The sequence below is a fragment of the Nicotiana tomentosiformis genome, chromosome 11 (assembly GCF_000390325.3).
Source record: "Nicotiana tomentosiformis chromosome 11, ASM39032v3, whole genome shotgun sequence".
NCBI lineage: Eukaryota > Viridiplantae > Streptophyta > Magnoliopsida > Solanales > Solanaceae > Nicotiana > Nicotiana tomentosiformis.
This window is the reverse complement of record NC_090822.1, coordinates 55,524,499-55,549,264: the sequence shown is the minus strand read 5'-3', so window position 1 is coordinate 55,549,264 and position 24,766 is coordinate 55,524,499. Positions and strand designations below refer to the sequence as shown.

Genomic DNA, 24,766 nt, shown 5'->3' with positions numbered 1-24,766 from the left:
TAATTGAAACTATTAGGATCATATGGGGGATTAGGTATACATAAAAATATTAAAGGAACAGAACAAACAGAAGTTCGGATGGCATAGGCCAAATGGGCGATTCACCCTTTTTGTTTTTGTTGCATTTTGAAGTTCCAACCTAAACTAGTTTCTTCCACACTTTATATATGGAATTTAATACTATACAAGGATACAATACATGCGGAAATTTCCTTTGAACAACTCTTGAAAGATCAAGAATAAAGGCTAAAACATAGGTGACCCAAATCATGCCAAAAATGAAACGAAAACCCTACATACCTCTTGTGTTCTGGATTCCAAACCCTACATACATAGGTGACAAGCTTGTTTAGCGATGAAGCTCTTTCTAAAACTGGAGTTATTATCACGCCCCAAAGCAGAGGGACGCGATGGGCACCTAGTGCCTTAACCGAGTACCCACGTAATGTATCTTTCTTATCATACCATCATGCGTAAATGGGCCGGAAAGACAGTCATGAGATAACCAGAATAAAATATAAGAAAATAACCGACATACGACGACCCAACATGATATACAAATTTGTACATATGACATACGAACCTATAAGGCCGACATGACCATTTGTACACTCAAAACATATGCCGATAGTGGAGTGTACCAATATTTTTCGCTGAGCTGATAGCCTACTAGGAGGATGGTCAACCTATCTATCGGGACCTGCGGGCATGAAACGCAATATCCCCAGGAAAAAGGGACGTTAGTACAAATAATGTACCGAGTATGTAAGGCTGAAAAGCATAAATAAGAACAATAATGTAAAAAGAGATAGAAAAGATATAACCTATAACATCTGAGTACCTCTGAGGGCTACTGGTAGACACAACTTGTAACATCTGAGTGCCTCTGTGGGCATCATCATCATCATATCTTACCCGGCCATAATAGGCTCGGTAAAAACGTATCTAGCCATCATTAGGCTTGGTAATATCGTACTCGGCCATATGGAGAAGATATGCAAATAAATCAGGTAAACAACTAAAAAAATTACAAGTAAAGATGAAATACAATAACCAAATCAACACTCGCCAGTCCTTCCTCATAACAACAATAACTGAATCAAACCACTGATTAGCTCTCCTCATACCGCGTGGATACCATCAAGAGAGAAACATGAGAGTGTGACCCTAAGGGGAGGGATCCATATCCACACGCTGCACAGCGTAGTCACGTGCCATAAATATCACTTGCACGATGTAGTCACGTGCCAGTAATCACAACCCGCACGGCGTAGTCACGTGCCAATAATCACAAACCGCATGGCGTGTTCACGTGCCAATAATATCAACTCGCACAGTGTGTTCACGTGCCAATAATCGCAATCTACACGACGTGTTCACGAGCCATAAATATGAACCGCACGGCTTGTTCACGTGCCACCAGTCCAATCCATATCACACACAAGGCAAATATACAAGGATACATGTGTATGAACAATGAATATCAATTTCATACTCCTAGACTGGTATAAGTGACATGCTAAAGAGTATGCATGTGCAAGTTGTGCTATTATATCTCAAATCAGGCAATTTTATCATGAAAGTAGCAATTATCAAGTTAATTAAGGAGATTAACCTCTACTTAACTAAAACATGGTTCAAATAGCTCACAAAGGGCTACAAATATAAGAAGCATCACAGCATGAAGGCTAGCAAATCAACTCAAGGCATAACATAGACTAAGCACTACCACGAGCATAAATAATACCTCGGTGCATTCACATGGGCTCAACCACACACATGTGCGCTACCCATAGTACGTAGCTATCACAAATACTCAGGTAACTAGTGCATCAACCAAGTTTAGGTAAGATACTTACCTCAAGCAATCTAAATTAGTACTCTAAAAAGCCCTTCCCGCGTGAATAAGCTCCAGACAGCTCAAATCTATCAAAAATCATCACTAAAAGCCATAGGAAATAATTCCAAATAATAAAGCTAAGATCTTGAATAAATTATGCAAAGTCAACCCAAAAATTTAACTCCGGGCATGCACCCTGAACCCGACCAAACTCACAAATTCTAAACACCCATTCCGATACAAGTCTAAATATATGTATTTCATCCAATTCCAACCTCAAATCGATCCTTAAATTATCAATTCTCACTCTTCAAAATCATAGTCCAAAACTCAAAAATTCCACCTTTAATTCATAAATATTAAGTATAATAATCTATGGGTAATTGATATCTAACACCAAAATCAAGTAATGATTACTTATCCCTTCAATTGTGATGAAAAGCCCTCCAAAAATTGTCCAACCGAGCTTCACAACTCCAAAAATAAGCAATAACCAAAACCCTTCGAAATATAAACCTACCCATCTATTCCGCATTTGCGGACACTTGACTGTATCTACGGTTCTGCTTCTGCGGATAGAAGCCCGCATCTGCGGTCCACACTCAACTCCCGGCCTCCCGCTTCTGTGGCCAACTCACTGCACCTGTGCGCCCGCATTTGCGATCCTTCATCGCATATGCGACCTCGCACATGTGCCTAGCCTTCTGCATTTGCGATCTTCACCAGCCCGCCAGCCCAATTCGCTCCTGCGGCTCCAGTCCTGCATTTGAGGACTCACACCTTCGGCCCATCCTTCGCAGATGCGAAAACACCAGAACTCAAAACTTTAACTATGCCACCAATATCCAAAATAATCCGAAATCAATTTGAAACACCCACGAGTCCCCCTGGGACCCCGTCAAACATACAAACCAATTCTAAAACATAACACGAACCAACTCGAGGCCTCAAACCTCACAAAACAACATCAAAACCACGAATCACGCCTCAATTCAAGCCTAAGGAACCAATCCAAATTTTCAAATTCAAAACTTACACCGAATATGCCTAAACAACTCGGAATGACCTCAAATTTTGCATGCAAGTCCCAAATGGACAATAGACCTATTCAAACTCCCGTAATAACAATCTGAACACGATACCATCAAATTTAACACTCGGTCAAACCTATCAGGCTTCTAAACCTTCACCTTTCTAGCTTTCGCCAAATAGAACCAAATCGACCTAGGAACCTCCAAATTCGAATCAGGACATACACCTAAGTCTAAAATCACTATACGAACCTATTCTAACCATCAAAATATCATTCTGGGGTAGTCTACATAAAAGTCAAACTACAGTCAACTTTTACAACTTAAACATCCAACCTTGGGACTAAGTGTCCCAATTCAATCTGACACTTCCCCGAAACCAAACCAACAACCTTTGCAAGTCACGTCATTATAAATTCATGTATTTAAAGAATCAAACAGAGGGAATGATAGCAACCATGCAAGCTCAACATTATTAAAGAACAAGGATGAAGTTTAAGAAGCTCCAAGAAGGCCCGTGACAAGATCTCAAATAAAGAAACTTCAAGAAAAACTTAATTGGCTTCAATTGGAAATTTAAAAAGTGTCTTATGATAGAAGAAGAGCTCCAACACAAGGAGGATCTTTGGGCCAACTCTTACAACTATTTGGAGGTCCAAATTAAAGTCCAAAAGGAGATGGAATGAGCCTCAAATATGCCTCAAAAAAGAAAAAATTTCAAGAACCCAAATCAGCCCAAAAATAGTTTCTAGAATATATATTTAATAGTTGTTTTAATATATGTTGGTTTGCATTGGTCTATGTGTATGTTGACTAAATTGGTGTAAGTGTGGATAGTCTTCTATGCTTCTAGGGAATATAATTTTAATTTATTGAAGTCTTGACTAGCTCCTTCTTTATTACTACATAAAGGGGTGCTTGTCTTTCATTGTAATTGAGATTTTGAAGAATATATTATATTGAGAGTTCTTTTGAACCTTTGTGACATTTCCTTGGGATTTATTTTTCTACCTGCTAGTTCATAGTTTAAGGTAGTATAACTTCTTCTTTGATATCTTTGATTTTCTTTTTTGGTATTCTTTTGAGGGCGATTAGTTCTAAATACTAATTATTGTCCTAATTTACTCACGAAGTGGTCAAGATCCAAATCTATTATTTTTGATTCGTTATCTCAAGTAAAGGCGTTAGATTTTATCAATAAATCTATACGTTTTACTCGGATCTTATAAAGACTTTAGAACTTACGTTCTTGGAAATTCTTGGATAGTTCCCTCGAATTTCCCATATCTTTTATTTTCTAGTTTTCAGATTATTTTCTATATTTTCTTCCACACGTCTTATATTTTAATTATAAATTTGGGATCTGCGTAACCTCATTGTTATCAAGTGGTATCAGAACGGTTGTATAAATATTCTATTCTTGGTAAATCTTGAGGATTTCTTGAACAAAAGAACAAAAAAAAAAGTTAATGTTGTACACTATCAAAAAAAGTAAAAATAATAAATAAAAAAATCTTTCAAAAAAAAGGGGGAATCATATTGCTTTCAAGATATCAGATATTGTTTGTGTTTATTTCCAAAGACAAGAAAGAAAACAAGAAGAGGGGATCATAGATCTTTAAGGATAAGGAAAAATTAATTTTTCTTACTCCTTTGATCTTGTTTCTGGTTCACAAGTTTTTTGAAGATAAATACATTTAATATGAAGAAAAATTAGTTTCTTAGGTGTTTGATTTAAATCTAAAAAAAATCAATAATATTGGTTCGAAAGCACCTTGGCAGAAATTAGAAAGTTGGAATTTCCACAACTGCAGCATGCACATAGCCAGATTAAATTATAAAATCTCTATTTGAGGTTACTTTGTGAATGCTATAAATATTATATAGTATAGATAGCGATTATTCTTACCGTTCCTCAGTATGATCTTTGAAGCTCTTGCTGATTTTACCATACCAGTCAGCCTAAAAGATTCTATCCAAGATCCTAACTAAAAGCATCTCTAGAATAAACTTGAAAGTTAGGAATGGGACCAATGGTTTTTACGCTTGAGTATCACTAACTTGTAAACACGCGCATAGACACCCCTAATTTTTAAAACCTTTTTCCGCAGGACTATTAGGTGGTGAATGACTCCTAAGGTGCTTGTGTTTCTTTCTAGTAGATTTTGGGAAATTATCAAACATGAAAAATAGTACTAGTACGTACTAAAGGTCAATTACAGGAAAACGAAAATTCCAAATGACAAAGAAAATATTGACAATGACATATTATTTACCCTTAAAATTGGATAACAACTAAACTTATAATGTGGATTTAAGGATGCATGATTTCACTTAATACCAATCGATAAATATGAAGATTAATGATAGAATTGTACAATAAAGTAAATCAAACCAGTGTTTGAATAGAACTCAACCCTTGAATTAGAGTATCCTCGAACTGGTTGATGCAAGGACAATAAAAATACAATAAGCTGAAGAACAAGAGCGTGAGCGAAAAAAAAAATTATATTGCTTTCGTATCAGTTGTGTATTTACAAATAGTTAGAACTCCCCTTTATATAGTAGAGGAATTCTATATATGGTACAATTCTAATTACAAAAGAAAATCTCATGATTAACTAAACAACCGTTCTTGATTCGATCCGTTCCGAGATTTCCGACATGGTCTTCGACCAGTCGCGGATATCTCGATTTTCCGTTATTACGCTATCTTCGGTATTGCTCGATGCATGTCTTGTTCGGTTTCGATTGTTGTCGGCCTCGATCTTGGCAGGTGTCTTGAATCCCGAGCTCGGTACCTTGTCTTCATGCCTTGACCCGATCCACTTCCGGGTTGACCTTCGATGCAACTTCTTGGTTTCGGTCAGCATAGAAAAATCGGGTGGACCCGATTTTAACCGTATACAGATAGTCCCCTTATTTTTTGGACTATAACGACAAGGAATGAACTGAGTCTTCGATTATCTAGATTGACCTATCATGACATCATCATTGTCATGACATCATCCTCGTAAATGACCGAAAATATCCCGTCAGTACGGTTCCCCAAGTCATTAATAAGCGTCAGTTGGTGGTCGGCCACTAGTGCTTTTGAACCATCACTGTAAATCCCATAAATAGGCCCTATCTTCATTGATTCAAATTTTACTTTCACTTTCTTCTCCAAAGCCTTTACCTCTTTTAAGTTTCTCTATTTTGCAAAATCCTCAGGGTTTGTTGTTAACCCCTTCTCAAAACACCAAGTCCTACTACTTCCTTCTTTTTTCAAAGTCATATGAAAAATGGCAAAAACATAAAAAAATGGTACCACAAAAAGAAGCTGCTTCATCTTCTCAACCGGTCGGCGGGAAAATACCGGTGGAACCCCGTATTGAGGAGTGTATTCCCGGGGGGTGCGCGTTAAACTCTGATTTTAAAACCGATAAGGCTTCGTCGGTTCCAGGTCGATGCGAACATGTGTCAAGATATTTATGCTCGATAACAGAGAAATACCTCGAGCAGGAAAAGAAAGACAGTAACTAAGGGGATAAAGAGGTGGTGATCCCGACCACCGAAGATGTTACATCCCGTACTTTTCTACAGAGAATTTGTGACCATAAGACCCCGTAAGTTTATAACTTTGATATCGTTAGATACATATTGATATGGTATTTATTTTGAGTGGAACATTTATTATAGAAAATGTTTAAAAAGTATGATTTTATCTAGTTATTAATATTTTCGGATATGGTAAATTATACACATAATATAAGAAGTTTATGAGATTTTCTTTATTGTAAAAATAGAAGTTATTTTCTCACAAGAAAAGAAGGTTATCTTTTTACCATTTTAAGAATTAAGCGTACGAGAATTTTTACTCTTTATATGAGATTAGGAAAATTATAAGTCGAGAAAATATATGTATTTTACATGGATGTTTTGATAAAAATAATAGTGTAGGTATTTATTTTATATGGTACCACATGACCAAGATAGTAAGTTATATAAAGTATGTTAAAAGTGAGTAGTATTATAAGTAATTTGAGATAGATCTTAATTATATGAATAATTGGTTAATTATTGATTTGAGTGAAAAATTATCAAATTAATTAGAAAATTGTGGATAAATATTTATGTGAGATTTGTGGATAATTAAAGGGGGTAACATCCACGTGGGATGTTAGAAATTTGGCAGCAAATGCCTTTGGAAAATATGACTCCTAAGTTCATTTAATGAGGTGGCATATTTAGTGAAGTTATGTGGCCAAGTCATCAATCAAAGTGGGGCCCACACCTATAGATACTACTATTGCTATCCTAACTTCAAATACATGGCAGAAATTTCATATTAGTTACGAAAGTTCATTGTTGCTAATAATTTGTGGCGTTTAGGATTTATGGCTCGCTGGATTCTGTTTCTGGCCACCACCGTCGCCGGATTTGTTATTTGCGGCTGAGCATTTTCTTGTCCATGTCACTGTTGCTTTTCTTTGTTCGTAGATGCAGCCACAGCTGATAGCTTGTGAAATCTAGGCACCTTGTCTCACTGGACGCCTTGTTTCTCATGTTGGAAGTGTTGTTGAGGCAGCACTGTTTTGTTACTATTTCGTCTATGAAACTTTCCGATGATTCTAGTGATTTTGCAGTACTTGATTATAGTTTGGACTGGTTTCTTTCACTGTTAGATATCACCATTTTAGAATAAATGGTGCACTGACTTTCAATCCCAGTTGAGCCCTTTGGTCGATGGTATTCAGAAAGAAGTGGGAATACTTTTGGGTAAACTCCTTGGATTGCCTTTGTCTTTTATTCTGTCGAAGCCATCACCGTACAATAGTGGTTGGATCTTTAATTTTGCTCAAAAGTATTGTTAAACATCATTGTTGGTAGCTTATGCTAATTGGACATTATTGATACGGATTTTTTCCACTTCGATCCGCCGTTACATGTTTTTCGCAAAGATGTGTGTTAGAGGGATTGTTAAGAGAATCGGCTCAGGTATGTGAGGCTATCCCCTTCATTCTTTTGCACGACTCCGATTGTACATAATGTAATGAACGAGCTCCCAAAGATACTCTACTCTTAGAAGTTAACAGTACTTATATTGCTGCCCTTCTTATGAAACGATTGATATTGATGTTACATCTCTTATTCTTATATTATCAATGTTGTTGGTAGTTCCTGATTCTTATAAGATTCTTGATGAATAGTTAATCCTAATAACGTATACGAAGGATACCAACCTTATGTCACTCCGAAAGGTTCAAAATGTGATTCCAATGAGTCCAGCATGCATCATATATATGTATCTATTTTACTCTACCGAGCCGCGCTATAGTCGGCCGGGTACGGCACCTATTGTGCAACCACTGATCAGTTGGGTTTTACCGAGCTCCACGTGGCCGGGTACGATTCTACCGAGCCCTATGATGGCCGGGTACGTTTTACCGAGCCTATTATGGCCGGGTACGATATGATGATGGTGATGCCCACAAAGGCGTATGTTTTAAAAGTTTATGTATATATATGTATGTATCATGTATTTCATGTCAGTAGCCCTCAGAGGTACCCAGATGTCACAGGTTGTATATTCTCTATCCCTGTTTACATTACTGTTCTTACTTATGCTTTCTTGCCTCACATACTCAGTACTTTATTCGTACTGACGTCCTTTTTATTTGTGGACGCTGCATGTCGTGCTGCAGGTCCTGATAGACAGGTAGACGTAGCTCCCCCACCACAGTAGGCTGTCCAGTTCAGCGGTTATTGGCGAGATCCCTTCTCCGGACTTGCCGTGGTCTTGGTATGCATTTTTGTTATAGACCTTATGGGTATGTCGGGGCCCTGTTCCGGCAATGTTGTAGCACTTATGTTCTTTTAGAGGCTCATAGACAGGTGTCGACTTATGTATGGTTTAGAATGCCTTTTCGGCTGATTTTTGTTGTATAGTCTTTCATGGCATCATGTTTTCCCACTTACGCTTGTACATTATGAGTCGTGGCCATGTTGGCCCATGATAGTTACAAAAGGAATGAGTTCAGCCAACTCGACCTATGTATGTTCTAGTTTTGGCCGAACGATCATGAGTTACAGAGTGGTTCGCTCGGGCCAGCACGGCACCGGGTGCCAGCCATGCCTCCCCAGGTTTGGGGCGTGACAAAGTGGTATCAGAGCGGGTCGTATCCAAGGAAGTCTACAAAGACGTGCCTAGTAGATTCTCACTTATGGGTGTGTTGCGCGTCACATTTATAATTGAGAGGCTATAAGGCATTTAGAAAATGTTACCCTTCTTTTGTTTCCCGATCGTTCCATAGAGCTGAGTCGTAAGAAGTCAGTATGAAGCTTTCGCAAGATTTTGTATGCACTAGAGGTGCAAGTATTACAGTAGAGCTTTAATGCATAATGTGGTAGGAAGGTTATGAAAGAAACAACAAATACGATGCGAGATTGAAAAGTAAGTAAGGTAAAGTAGAGGTGAAGAAGGTTCGAGATACTCAACTACAAAAGGTTGTGAATAGTCGAGACTTCAGATATAGTTTGGGTTTTAGTTTAATTTACAGAGGAAACCCTAGTGAATATTTTGTAAATCTCTAAGAGTGAACATTCGAGGACGAATGTTTTAAAGGGGGTAAGGTTGTTACATCCCGTACTTTTCTACAGAGAATTTGTGACCATAAGACCCCGTAAGTTTACAACTTTGATACCGTTAGATACATATTGATATGGTATTTATTTTGAGTGAAACATTTATTATAGAAAATGTTTAAAAAGTATAATTTTATATAGTTATTAATATTTTCGGATATGGTAAATTATAGACATAATATAAGAAGTTTATGAGATTTTCTTTATTGTAAAAATAGAAGTTATTTTCTCACAAGAAAAGAAGGTTATCTTTTCACCATTTTAAGAATTAAGCGTACGAGAATTTTTACTCTTTATATGAGATTAGAAAAATTATAAGTTGAGAAAATATATGTATTTTACATGGATGTTTTGATAAAAATAATAGTGTAGGTATTTATTTTATATGGTACCACATAACCATGATAGTAAGTTATATAAAGTATGTTAAAAGTGAGTAGTATTATAAGTAATTTGAGATAGATCTTAATTATATGAATAATTGGTTAATTATTGATTTGAGTGGAAAATTATCAAATTAATTAGAAAATTGTGAATAAATATTTATGTGAGATTTGTGGATAATTAAAGGGGGTAACATCCACGTGGGATGTTAGAAATTTGGCAGCAAATGCCTTTGGAAAATATGACTCCTAAGTTCATTTAATGAGGTGGCATATTTAGTGGAGTTATGTGGCCAAGTCATCAATCAAAGTGGGGCCCACACCTATAGATACTACTATTGCTATCCTAACTTCAAATACATGGCAGAAATTTCATATTAGTTACGAAAGTTCATTGTTGCTAATAATTTGTGGCGTTTAGGATTTATGGCTCGCTGGATTCTGTTTCTAGCCACCACCGTCGCCGGATTTGTTATTTGCGGCTGAGCATTTTCTTGTCCATGTCACTGTTGCTTTTCTTTGTTCGTAGATGCAGCCACAGCTGATAGCTTGTGAAATCTAGGCACCTTGTCTCACTGGACGCCTTGTTTCTCATGTTGGAAGTGTTGTTGAGGCAGCACTGTTTTGTTACTATTTCGTCTATGAAACTTTCCGATGATTCTAGTGATTTTGCAGTACTTGATTATAGTTTGGACTGGTTTCTTTCACTGTTAGATATCACCATTTTAGAATAAATGGTGCACTGACTTTCAATCCCAGTTGGGCCCTTTGGTCGATGGTATTCAGAAAGAAGTGGGAATACTTTTGGGTAAACTCCTTGGATTGCCTTTGTCTTTTATTCTGTCGAAGCCATCACCGTACAATAGTGGTTGGATCTTTAATTTTGCTCGAAAGTATTGTTAAACATCATTGTTGGTAGCTTATGCTAATTGGACATTATTGATACGGATTTTTTCTACTTCGATCCGCCGTTACATATTTTTCGCAAAGATGTGTGTTAGAGGGATTGTCAAGAGAATCGGCTCAGGTATGTGAGGCTATCCCCTTCATTCTTTTGCACGACTCCGATTGTACATAATGTAATGAACGAGCTCCCAAAGATACTCTACTCTTAGAAGCTAGCAGTACTTACATTGCTGCCCTTCTTATGAAACGATTGATATTGATGTTACTTCTCTTATTCTTATATTATCAATGTTGTTGGTAGTTCCTGATTCTTATAAGATTCTTGATGAAGAGTTAATCCTAATAACGTGTACGAAGGATACCAACCTTATGTCACTCCGAAAGGTTCAAAATGTGATTCCAATGAGTCCAGCATGCATCATATATATGTATCTATTTTACTCTACCGAGCCGCGCTATAGTCGGCCGGGTACGGCACCTATTGTGCAACCACTGATCAGTTGGGTTTTACCGAGCTCCACGTGGCCGGGTACGATTCTACCGAGCCCTATGATGGCCGGGTACGTTTTACCGAGCCTATTATGGCCGGGTACGATATGATGATGGTGATGCCCACAAAGGCGTATGTTTTAAAAGTTTATGTATATATATGTATGTATCATGTATTTCATGTCAGTAGCCCTCAGAGGTACCCAGATGTCACAGGTTGTATATTCTCTATCCCTGTTTACATTACTGTTCTTACTTATGCTTTCTTGCCTCACATACTCAGTACTTTATTCGTACTGACGTCCTTTTTATTTGTGGACGCTGCATGTCGTGCTGCAGGTCCTGATAGACAGGTAGACGTAGCTCCCCCACCACAGTAGGCTGTCCAGTTCAGCGGTTATTGGCGAGATCCCTTCTCCGGACTTGCCGTGGTCTTGGTATGCATTTTTGTTATAGACCTTATGGGTATGTCGGGGCCCTGTTCCGGCAATGTTGTAGCACTTATGTTCTTTTAGAGGCTCATAGACAGGTGTCGACTTATGTATGGTTTAGAATGCCTTTTCGGCTGATTTTTGTTGTATAGTCTTTCATGGCATCATGATAGCTCGTACCTTATATATAGTTTCTTGACAGTCTTGTCGTCCCATGTTATGTATGTTCATGACATTATCTTTCATTGTTGGATGTTCATGATCCATGTCTACTATTTATATTGATCTTGTCGGCCCTTAAAGATAATAAGGAAGGTTAGATAAAATGTACGTTGGTGCTCGGCAAGTATGGCCCGGGTGCTAGTCATGACCCTCCAGTTGGGTCGTGACAAACTTGGTATCAGAGCAAGTCTGTCCTAGGGGTTGTCTATGAGCCGTGTCTAGTAGAGTTTTGATTATGGATGTGTAGCGCGCCACATTTATAATCAGGAGGCTACGTGACATCTAGGGTTGTTACCTTCTTCCTGAATCTAGATCGTGCGTAGAGTTGAGTCGTAAGTGTTCATATCTAATATTCACCTTGTTTTCTTTTAGCGATGCCTTCGACTAGGAAGCAAGCGATTAGTAAACGGCTTGATACAGCTGTAGGAGAGGGTAACATTCAGGTGCCTCCAGCCATAGCAGGCCAAAGTGAGCCTCAGAGTGAGATGCCGTCTCATACCTCTCTGTCTCCTCCAGAGGATATTAGGAGGCACCCAGTACATCCAGTTCCTCCGTCTGGCACTACAGACCACGATATGCGCAGTGCAGTGCAGTTGTTGAGTAGCTTAGTAGCTGCTCAGGCTCAGAGGCAGAATACCGGTGCTGCTGATAAACCGGTTAGTGCAGGAGTTCGTGATTTTATTAATCTAGACCCTCCAGTGTTTACCGGATCAAGCCCCAAGGAGGACCCGCAAACATTTATTGATCAGGTTCATTGTACATTGCGTGTTATGCATGCTAGTGATACAGAGGCAGTAGAGTTGGCTTCTTATCGGTTATGGGATTTAGCGATTTTATGGTATGATAGTTGGGAGAGATCTAGGGGTCCGAACGCTCCTCCAGCCGTGTGGAAGGAATTTTCTGAGGCCTTTCTTCATCACTACTTACCAGCTGAGATACGATGAGCTAGAGCTGATAAGTTCTTGAACCTTCGACAGGGTAATATGAGTGCATTTCTCTCTAATTGTCTCGAAAGCCTGTGCTTCAACCCACTTAGAGAAATAGTCAGTCATAAACAAAATAAATTTAGCTTTACTTGGGGCCGATGGCAGAGGGCCGACGATATCCATTCCCCACTTCATGAATGGCCATAGGGATAAGACTGAGTGGAGATGTTCTCAGGGTTGGTAAATCATCGACGCATACCTTTGACATTTGTCGCACTTTTGAACAAACACTTTTGTATCCTTTTCCATATCGACCCAATAGTATCATGCTCTGATGACTTTGTGAACCAATGATTCTGCGCCGGAATGATTTCCGCAGGTGCCCTTGTGGATTTCTCATAGGATGTAGTCGGTATCTCCTGGTCCCAAACATATCGCTAATGGTCCATCGAACATCCTTCTATATAGTATTCCATCTTTGGCCAATGTGAATTGTGCGGCCTTCGTACATAGAGTCCTCAATTTTTTAGGATCCGATGGAAGCTTCCCGTTCTTTAGGTACTCGATATATTTGTTCCTCCAATCCCAGGTCAGACTTGTGGAGTTGATTTCGGCATGGCCTTCTTCCATTACTGACCTTAAAAGTTGTACGATAGTCCCCGAGTTAATCTCGCTGTCTTTGACTGATGACCCCAAATATGCAAGGGCATCGGCCTCGCTGTTTTGTTCTCAAGGTACATGTTGTAAGGTCCATTTTTTAAACCGATGTAGAGTCACCTGTAATTTATCTGTGTACCTCTGCATTCGATCTTCTCGGACCTCGAAAGTTCTGTTGACTTGGTTTACCACGAGCAGGGAGTCACATTTGGCTTCGATGACATCTACTCCCAAACCTTTAGCTAGCTCACGTCCTGCAATCGTGGCCTCATACTCGGCCTCGTTGTTAGTTAACTTGGAAGTTTTGATAGCTTGTCTAATTGTATTACCCATGGGCGGCTTCAGAACGATGCCTAGCTCGGACCCCTTCACGTTCGAAGCGCCATCTGTGAAGAGGATCCACACTCCCAATAATGTACCTGATTTTAATAACATTTCCTTTTCGACCTCGGTACGAGGGCGGGCGTAAAGTCAGCCATGAAGTCCACTAAGATTTGAGACTTGATGGTCGTTCGGGGTCGATACTCGATATTGTACCCACTGATCTCGACGGTCTATTTGGCCAGTCGGCCCGAAAGTTCGGGTTTATGCAAAATATTGCGAAGGGGATAAGTAGTTACCACACAGATCAGATGACACTGAAAATATGATTTTAATTTCCTAGAGGCGCTTATTAGGGCAAGCGCTAATTTTTCTAAGTGTGGGTACCAGGTCTCGGCCTCAACTAGAGTTCAGCTAACATAGTAAATAGGAAATTACGTACCTTGATCTTCTCGAACTAGGACTCCACTTACCGCGATTTCCGAGACTGGTAAGTACAAGTAGAGTTGCTTGTCTGCTTTCGGAGTATGAAGCAGTGGCGGGCTCGAGAGGTACCGCTTTAATTCCTCCAATGCTTGTTGGAATTTCGGGGTCCATGCAAAATTATTCTTCTTTTTTAGCAGTGAGAAGAACCTGTGACTTCTATCTGAAGACCTTGAGATGAATCGGCCTAGGGAGGCTATGTGCTATGTTAATCTTTGTACGACCTTAACATTATCCACGACTGTGATGTCTTCGATCGCCTTGATCTTATCAAGGTTGATTTCGATACCCTGATTTGATACTATAAAATCGAGGAACTTGCCCGAGCCGACCCCGAATGCACATTTCTCCGGGTTGAGTTTCATATTGTATTTCCTTAATATATCGAAGGTCTCCTACAAATGTGTCAAATGGTCCTCTGCTCGCAGGGACTTAACTAGCATATCGTCAATATAAACTTCCATTGACTTACCTATTTGTTCTTTGAACATTCAATTTACTAAGCGTTGATAAGTGGCGCCAGCATTATTTAGTCCAAACGACATTACATTATAACAATAGGTGTTGTACTTAGTGATGAACAAAGTATTTTTTTGATCCTCCGGGTTCATTTGTATTTGATTGTACCCGGAGTAGGCATCGAGAAAACTAAAGATCTCGTGGTCGGCCGTGGCATCGATCATGCGATCGATATTCGACAGAGGAAAAGAGTCTTTAGGACATGTTTTGTTTAAATCTTTATAGTCTACGCAAATTCTAAGTTTATTTCTCTTTTAAGGCACTACGACTACGTTTGCTAACCATTCGTGATATTTTACCTCCCGAATAGATCCTATTTTGAGAAGTTTGGTTACCTCGTCCTTGATGAATGCATATTTTACCTCGGACTGGGGTCTTCCCTTTTGTTTTATCGGGCGAAACTTCGGGTCCAAGCTCAGTCGATGTATAGCGATTTTCGGCGGGATCCCTGTCATATCTAAATGGGACCAGGCAAAACAATCCATATTATTGATAAGAAATTTAATGAGTTTTCCTTGAGCTCGGGGGTTAACCCCGTACCCAGGTATACCTTTCGATCGGGTAGATGCTCGATCAGTATGACTTGCTCCAGCTCCTCGACTATCGATTTGGTGGCGTCGGAATCCTCGGGGATTATGAAGTATCGAGGGATCCAATAGTCATCGTCCTCGTCCATTCCCTGCTTCTCCGATTGAGTCGAGGCTGGTAGCTGTGGTTGCTATTTAGCTTCCTGTTTTTCTTTGGACTCCGATCCTTTTGTCGATGAAGGCGCCGATACCGGTATCACTTCATCGACCGCGAACATCTCTTTGGCAGCATGTTGTTCCCCATATACCATTTTTACTCCATCAGTGTTGGGAACTTCATCATTTGGTGAAGGGTTAAGGGGACCGCCCTCATATTGTGAATCCAGGGTCTTCCGAGCAGTGCGTTGTATCTCATATCACCTTCGATCACATGGAACTTTGTTTCTTGAATAGTTTCGGCTACATTTACTGGTAGGATGATTTCACCTTTAGTTATTTCGCTTACCATGTTAAAGCCATTGAGAATCCGAGTTGCGGGAACGATCTGATCTTGTAGGCCGAGCTGCTCCACGACCCTCGATCTAATAATATTGGCTGAACTTCCTTGATAAATTAAAACACGTTTAACCTAAATTTTTATCATAAGGATAGAGATTACCAAAGCATCATTGTGGGGTTGTGAGATCCCTTCTACTTCCTCATCATTGAATGATAAAGCGACTTCGGGCACATAGTCTCGAGTTCGTTTTTCTCTGGTTATTGATACTTTAGTGCGTTAGAACACGGGCCCTTGTGGAATATCCAACCCACCAACGATCATGTGAATCACGTTTTGTGGTTCTTCCTGCATGTTTTTCCTGTTTGCGTCTCTTTCTCTGAAATGGTTTTTAGCTCGGTAGCTCAAGCATTCTCGAAGGTGACCCTCGTTGAATAGACGGGCCACCTCCTCCCTTAGTTGTCTGCAGTCTTTGATTTTATGACCATGTGTACCATGGTATTTGCATGTTTGATTGGGGTTCCTTTGGGATGGATCGGTTTATAGGGATCTGGGCCATCTAGTATCTTTGATTCTCCCAATGGCCGACACAATACCTGATGCATCGATGCTGAAGTTATATTCTGACAATCATGGTGCTTCTGTGGGATTGGCATGTTTATCGAAGACACTTTTGCTCATGAGCCCTCGAGAGCTCTGTCTTCGATCGTTCCTTCGATTATTTCGGTTGGGATTGCGTCCTGGGCCGCTGTTTCTATGATCTGCATTGTATGGTAGATACCGATCTTTGCTCGACCGGGGTTCTCTGTCGATATCCCTTTGAGTTCTGCCGACGGGCCTGTTTGGATAAGCGGAATCGGAAGGGGTCCCCAATTGATCATCCTCGACCCTGATCTTCGACTGGTACTGATTATGTACATTGGCCCGGGTTACCGCTGGATATTCAATTAAATTCCGCTTTAGCTGTCGTGATGCCACCGAACTTCGTTCGTTCAAACCTTGAGTAAAGGCCTGAACAGCCCAATCGTTTGTGACTGGTGCTAGTTCCATGCGTTCCATCTGAAACCGAGATACGAATTCCCTCAACATTTCGTTGTCTTTTTGTCTCACCTTAAATAGGACCGATTTTCTAGTCGCAACCTTTATTGCTCTGGCATGTGCCTTTACGAAGGAGTCTGCAAGCATGGCGAAGGAATCGATGGAATTAGGCTGCAAATTGTGGTACCATATCATTGCTCCTTTTGACAAGGTTTCTCCAAATTTCTTCAGTAGAACAGATTCAATCTCATCGTCTTCTAAGTCATTTCCCTTTATTGTGCATGTATAAGAAGTGATATGCTCATTAGAGTCAGTGGTCCCGTTGTACTTGGAAATTTCTAGCGTTCGGAATTTCTTCGGAATGGGTTTTGGTGCCGCACTCGGAGGGAAAGGCTTCTGTACAAATTTCTTTGAATCCATACCTTTTAGAATCGGCGGCGCCCCCACTATTTGGTCAACCCGGGAGTTATATGTCTCTTCTTTCTTGTCATTTGCCTCGATTTTCTTTTCTCCCGATTCAATCCGTTAGTGAGCTCCTCGAACATTTTCATAATGGCGGGGTCAGTCCCCGATTCGTTGGCATTCGACCTTTTCGGCACATGCTCGGTCCTTTGAACGACTTTTGGTTTGATCCTAGTCGGTGCTCGGTGTTTATTTTGTAGTTGTACTATAGCGGCCTATTGAGCTTGTAATATTTCGAATATCAATTGGAAGCTAACTTCACCATCTTCTCCTCCCTGCGTACCTCGACCACCTGATCGAACTTCCCTGTGCATACTACCTTCGGGCTCAACGTCCAAATTTGCATTTAGGGCGACATGTGAACTAACATCGACGGGATTTGCAATTGGTGCTCCCTCGAGGTCGGCCTGAGGCACCTCGATTCCTGAGGCGGTTGTGTTGTCGCTTTCCCCGTAAAATCCAAGGCTGTTGTCACTATGTGTAGGTGCTGCTTGTGAGTTTGACATGTTTGTCCTGAAAATAAAGATTCTTACGAGAACAAGTGTAAAGTAGTGTGTGTTATTGAAATTAGTATTAAGCAATAACTATGATCCTTAGCCCCACGGTGGGCGCCAAACTGTTTACCTTTAAAATTGGATAACAATTAAACTTATAATGTGGATTTAAGGATACGTGACTTCACTTAATACCAATTGATAAATATGAAGGTTAATGACAGAATTGTACAATAAAGTAAATCAAACCAGTGTTTGAATAGAACTCAACCCTTGAGTTAGAGTATCCTCGAACCGGTTGATGCAAGGACAATAAAAATACAATAAGCTGAAGAACAAGAGCGTGAGCGAAAAAGAAAATTATATTGCTTTCGTATCAGTTGTGTCTTTACAAATGGATAGAACTCCCCTTTATATAGTAGAGGAATTCTATATATGGTATAATTCTAATTACAGAAGGAAATCCCATGATAAACTAAACAACTGTTCTTGATTCGATCCGTTCCGAGATTTCCATCATGATCTTCGACCAGTCGCGGATATCTCGCTTTTCCGTTATTACGCTATCTTCGGTATTGCTCGATGCCTGTCTTGTTCGGTCTCGATTGTTGTCGGACTCGATCTGGCAGGTGTCTCGAATCCCGAGCTCGGTACGTTGTCTTCGTGCCTTGACCCGATCCACTTCGGGGTTGACCTTCGATGCAACTTATTGGTCTCGGTCAGCATAGAAAAATCGAGTGGGCCTAATTTTAACCGTATACACATTACGACACCAGATCTCTGTGAAGTTTGAACAATGAAAAAATCCAAACTAAGTGCAGTGTAACTAACACGCGGTTAGTGCTCAAGCAAGTATATTTATGAATTTGGGGAGTTAATGACGTGGTGTCTTTAAAGGAAAAAGTGAGTCACATAAAAGTTAGTTTGGATAAAGACATATTACGAAGGCGAAAACGCAGCTTGCGCTTCTTTCAAGTACTTTTGAAATCCTAAACAAACGTGTCATGCCATCCTACAAGTTAGCCATTCATGCAAATCAGCTCTTTATAATCCATTTCAGTCTCATATATACTCAAAGTAATAATATATTGATCTCTCATTTTTGTTACACACAAAAACAGATCTAAAGCAGAGTACTCGAGCTTTATCAATCCACATATGGATGAGCATAAGGTCGAAACTGAACACACTAGTCAAGTTGAATCTCAATCTTCTAAGAAGAAGGCTCCTCTGAACAAGTATGCTCTCGCTTGCGCCCTTTTGGCCTCCACCAATTCCATCCTCTTGGGATATGGTGAGTCTTCTTTTTTCTATAGCCAGTATCCTTACTTTTCTCATGTGGTTGTACAATCATTTGCTTTAATATTTGTACTACACTATAGTATGAGATATATCGTAACGAGATCTTTGATCTCAAAATATTGAAAATAAAAAGAAATGGTGGTTGGGACATGCAACTAATGACAAGAGGTAATCTTGATTATCTTAATGTTAATATATTGATGGCTCATCCACCCATTACTTGGCTTTAAGAATGTTGCCTCGAGGGGCCGTGGAATGAAACTATGTCTAATAGATGAATTATTGACCAGTTTAATTTGAAAAATTAGTGACTCCTGGCAATTTAATGTTGCAGATATTGGAGTGATGAGTGGAGCTGTGCTTTTCATAAAGGATAATCTTAAGATTTCATCTTCTCAAGTAGAAATCTTGGTGGGGTCATTGAATGTTTGTTCTCTAATTGGATCGTTTGCATCTGGCAAGACTTCAGATATGATTGGTAGAAGATACACAATTATTTTGGCAGCAGCTACTTTCTTGATCGGTGCAGTCCTGATGGGACTGGCTCCTTCTTACCCATTCCTCATGGCAGGAAGGGTAGTCGCCGGAATCGGCGTTGGCTATTCACTGATGATTGCTCCGGTCTATACTGCCGAAGTATCGCCGGCCATGACACGTGGTTTGCTCACATCGCTCCCTGAAGTGTTCATCAATGTTGGTATTTTACTAGGCTATATTTTCAACTATGCACTAGCTGGTTTACCAGCCCACATCAACTGGAGGCTAATGCTTGGAATTGCTGCCGTTCCAGCTATTGGCATTGGCATTGGTGTATTGCAAATGCCAGAATCCCCACGGTGGCTTGTTATGAAAGGACGTATAGAAGAAGCGAAAAGAGTGCTTCGTAAAACCTCAGAGAACGATGATGAGGCCAATTTGAGACTAGAAGAAATAACAAAAGCTGCTTCGCTTGTAGGCCCAAGTCCAAGTGATAGCACAGGATCAATTCCAAGTAAATGGAAAGGCCAAGGGGTTTGGAAAGAACTCCTAAGGCCAAGCAGGCCGCTTCGCCGGATTCTTGTCGCTGCCATCGGTATAAACTTCTTCATGCAAGCTTCCGGAAATGATGCGGTGGTTTACTACACGCCATCCGTGTTTAATGCTGCTGGAATTCACAATCGAAAAGGACTAGTAGGTGTGACTATCCTCATGGGGATAGCCAAGACATCTTTTTGTATTGTATCAGCACTTTTCTTGGATAATTTCGGAAGGCGGCCCATGCTGTTGTTGGGTACAACAGGAATGGCTGTTTCTCTAGCTGGTCTTGGCTTGGGCTCAATGTATCTACACAATTCCCATCATAAGCCACTATGGGCCATCGCATTATGTGTTGTTGCAGTTTGTGCTGATGTGTCATTTTTCTCAATTGGACTTGGGCCAATAACATGGGTCTATTCATCAGAAATATTTCCTATTAGGCTAAGGGCCCAAGGTTCGAGTTTGGCAGTTTCAGTGAACCGGTTGGTAAGTGGGGTGGTGGCAATGACATTTCTAACAATATCAAAAAAGATAACATTTGCAGGAATGTTCTTTGTGCTTTGTGGAATCATGGTATTAGCAACTATCTTCTTTTACTTTTTCTTGCCTGAAACCAAGGGCAAGAGTCTAGAGGAAATTTGGGTAATCTTTGAGAACAAAAAGGACAAGACTCCTTCTCAACCTGATAAAGAAATGACTGAAAGGTTGTAGGTGGGTTTAAGTAGTTGATTTTGAACATGTCCTCAAAGGTAAAATGTTATAGGACATCATTCTTAATACTAGGAGGCTTTTAGAGATGTTTGCTTTAGATATAGGTAATTTGTTTTCTAATTTATCTTCCCGAAAAATGATCGATATTGAGTTCAAATATTAAAGAAGCCCGGACATTATGCATTACCAATTATTAACATATACATGTTAATTCTTTTTTCTTGTGGTGATGGAGAGGTTGGTTTGTGTATACTAGAACATGACAAACATAAAAGAGAGGAAGACCTTATAATTGAGTTGAACTCTAAACCTAAATGGTGCAGCATAGAATGAAAACTATGAAAGTACTAAAAGTTATGAAAGTGCAAGAAGGGGTAAGTTAAATTCTTTTTGACTTTTATATCCTTTAGCCAACTACTTAACCAATATAGTTGACTATGGTACTATCTATAAACATAAGTGTGATGCAAAATGATAAATTGCAGTAAAGTAAATTGCAGTAAAGTAAATTGCACAGTGATATTTTTATACTAGTTCGGATTCAATGTGAATTCTAATCTAGTCCTCTTGGGTTGCAAGAGGGTTCTCTGTGATGACTCCTTATTAAAATTGTAATAAAGGGGTTGTGTGACTTCTTCACACTTCACAATCTTTTTTCTCAGATTATTTTCTTAATCTCTGCTTGATAGAGAGATTACACTGAGTAGTCTAAGCAGCTTGTAGTCGACTAGTCTACTGAGTATTTAGCACTTCCACAAAAGAAGTAATTCAGGGTGTTGGAGATGACATCTTTCAGCCTAGTATGTTTGTTGTCATGGTGACCGAAATCCCATAAATCATGTCATGCACTTTCCCAAATGCACCAACTACCTCTTGCACCATTCGTTCAAAAAAGAATATAAAAAAAAGATAGCATTTACAGGAATGTTCTTTGTGTTTTGTGGAATCATGGTATTAGCAACTATCTTCTTTTATTTTTTCTTTCTTGAAACCAAGGGCAAGAGTCTAGAGGAAATTTGGGTAATCTTTGAGGACAAAAAGGACAAGACTCCTTCTCAACCTGATAAGGAAATGACGGAAAGGTAGTAGGTGGGTTTACGTAACTGATTTTGAACATGTCTTCAAATGCAAAATTTTATAGGACATTATTCGTAATGCAAGGAAGCTTTTAGAGATATTTGCTTTAGATATAGATAATTTATTTTCTCATTTATCTTCCCGAAGAAATGATCGATATTGAGTTCAAATATGAAAGAAGCACGGACATTCATTGTCAATTATTAATATATACATGTTAATTCTTTTTTATTGTGGTGTTGGATAGGTTGGTTTATGTATACTAGAACATGACAAACATAATAGAGAGGAAGACCTTATAATTGAGTTGAACTCTACACCTAAATGGTGCAGGGTAGGATGAAAACTATGAAAGTACTGAAAACTATGAAAGTACAAAAAGGGGTGAATTAAATTCTTTTTAACTTTTATGTCCTTTAGCCAACTACTTAACCAATATAGTTGAATATGGTACTATCCGTAAATATAAGTGCGATGCAAAATGATAAATTGCAGTAAAGTAAATTGTACAACGATGTTTTTATACTAGTTCAAATTTAATGTAAATTCTTGTCTAGTCCTCTTGGGTTGCAAGAGAGTTCTCTGCAATGGTTGCAAGAGAGTTCTTTACTTAACCAATATAGTTGACTATGGTACTATTTGTAAATATAAGTGCAATAAAAATGATAAATTGCAATAAAGTAAATTGAACAACGATATTTTTATACTAGTTCAAATTCAATGTGAATTCTTGTCTAGTCCCCTTGGGTTGCAAAAGTGCTCTCTGTGATGGCTCCTTATTAAAATTGTTATAAAGAGGTTGTGTGACTTCTTTACACTTCACAATCTTTTTTTTGAGATTATTTCCTTAATATCTGCTTGACAGAGAGATGACAACCCAAGAGATTTGATCCTTGAAAGATATTCCAAGAATAAAGTTGGGAGCCTTCCAAGATACAGCTTGATTATCGCATATATGATTTCTTTGTGGTTTGCTTTGATTTAGAATAATCTTAGTGAAAAACCCCATCAAGTGTTTGATTTGTGCTTGCGAGATTCCTCATTAGTTGAATCACCAAAATTGATTCTTCTTTCCTTGTAAGTCGCTATCTTCCAACTCTGGATTGATTCTTCTTTCCTTGTAATCTTTTTGTCTTCCTTTTCCTTATGTGTCCATTATCCTTCTTTTCATTTTTCTTTTTGTGCAAGTATATTTACCTTCATCAGTATAATTCTGCAATTTCACAAGTGAAGTCATCAATAAAGCAAGGCTAACAATCTGTCCCTTTTTGATAATGATAAGTAGAACATTAATTAGTGATCAACTTATGCTACTTCCCTGATATGAGCTTGGGGATTCTCTCCCCCTGTGTATGTGCTCTCCCTGGATTGATGTTCCTACTGATATAGATATAAATTCTTCTCCCCCTTTGGCATCAGCAAGAAGAAAAACATAGAAGAGACAATAATATAAGTAGATAAATAGTCGACTTAACCATGGGAGCAGTCAACTTAAGTAGGTAAGTAAGATCATGCAAAATATAAGTCTAAGCAGCTTGTAGTCGACTAGTCTACTGAGTGTTTAGCACGTCCACAAAATAAACTAAAAATAAATATTGTTTAAAATAACCACATGAAATTAACAAAGGAAGTAATTGAGGGTGTTGCAGATGACATCTTTCAGCATAATGAAGTTTGTTGTCATGGTGACTGAAATCTCATCAATCGTGTCATGCACTTCCCTGAATGCAGAAACTTCCTCTTGCGCCATTCGTTCAAAAAGGAAAATCAAAAAATATAACATTTGCATGAATGTTCTTTGTGCTTTGTGGAATCATGGTATTAACAACTATCTTCTTTTACTTTTTCTTACCTAAAACCAAGGGCAAGAGTCTATAGAAAATTTTGGTAATCTTTGAGGACAAAAAAGGACAAGACTCCTTCTCAAGCTGATAAGGAAATGACTGAAAGGTAGTAGGTGGGTTTAAGTAGTTGATTTTGAACGTGTCCTCAAATGCAAAATGCTATAGGACATCATTCTTAATACAAGGAAGCTTTTAGAGATGTTTGCTTTATATATTGGTAATTTGTTTTCCCATTTATCTTCCCGAAGAAATGATCGATATTGAGTTCAAATATGAAAGAAGCCCGGATATTATGCATTTTCAATTATTAATATATACATTTCAATTCTTTTTTCTTGTGGTGATGGAGAGGTTGGTTTGTGTATACTAGAACATGACAAACATAAAAGAGAGGAAGACCTTATAATTGAGTTGAACTCTAAACCTAAATGGTGCAGCATAGAATGAAAACTATGAAAGTACTAAAAGTTATGAAAGTGCAAGAAGGGGTAAGTTAAATTGTTTTTGACTTTTATATCCTTTAGCCAACTACTTAACCAATATAGTTGACTATGATATATCTGTAAATATAAGTGCGATGCAAAATGATAAATTACAGTAAAGTAAATTGCACAACGATATTTTTATACTAGTTAAGATTCAATGTGAATTATAGTCTAGTCTTCTTGGGTTACAAGAGGGTTCTCTGCGATGGCTCCTTATTAAAATTATTATAAAGGGGTTCTGTAATTTCTTCACACTTCACATTCTTTTTTCTCAGATTATTTTCTTAATCTATGCTTGACAGAGAGATGACAACTCAAGAGATTTGATCATTGGAAGATATTCCAAGAATAAAGTTGGGAGACTTCCAAGATACTGCTTGATTATCGCATATATGCTTTTTTTGTGGTTTGCTTTGATTTAGGACATTCTTAGTGAAAAACCCCATCAAGTGTTTGATTTGTGCTGGCGAGATTCCTC

General features: G+C 38.9%; 1 protein-coding gene and 1 long non-coding RNA gene across 2 annotated transcripts; one reads left to right on the top strand and one right to left on the bottom strand.

Moving 5' to 3' along the window:
• Nucleotides 1-18,919: 18,919 nt before the first annotated feature.
• Nucleotides 18,920-21,093, top strand: LOC104101335 (polyol transporter 5-like). The gene is made up of 2 exons (XM_009608774.4): nucleotides 18,920-19,146; nucleotides 19,489-21,093. Exons 1-2 carry the CDS (start codon nucleotides 19,011-19,013, stop codon nucleotides 20,880-20,882), a joined length of 1,530 nt encoding a protein of 509 aa, XP_009607069.1. The 5' UTR covers nucleotides 18,920-19,010; the 3' UTR covers nucleotides 20,883-21,093.
• Nucleotides 21,094-22,640: 1,547 nt separating this feature from the next.
• Nucleotides 22,641-23,939, bottom strand: LOC104103608 (uncharacterized). The gene is made up of 2 exons (XR_687942.4): nucleotides 23,812-23,939; nucleotides 22,641-23,366 (listed from the first exon to the last, which is right to left on the bottom strand). It is a non-coding gene; the product is annotated as an uncharacterized lncRNA (long non-coding RNA).
• Nucleotides 23,940-24,766: the final 827 nt, after the last annotated feature.

Bases quoted from the DNA above. Each gene is read 5' to 3' on its own strand.
- LOC104101335 (XM_009608774.4), top strand. From the start codon at position 19,011: ATGGATGAGCATAAGGTCGAAACTGAACACACTAGTCAAGTTGAATCT. The intron at 19,147-19,488 runs GTGAGTCTTCTT...TTAATGTTGCAG, and splicing joins TTCCATCCTCTTGGGATATG to ATATTGGAGTGATGAGTGGA.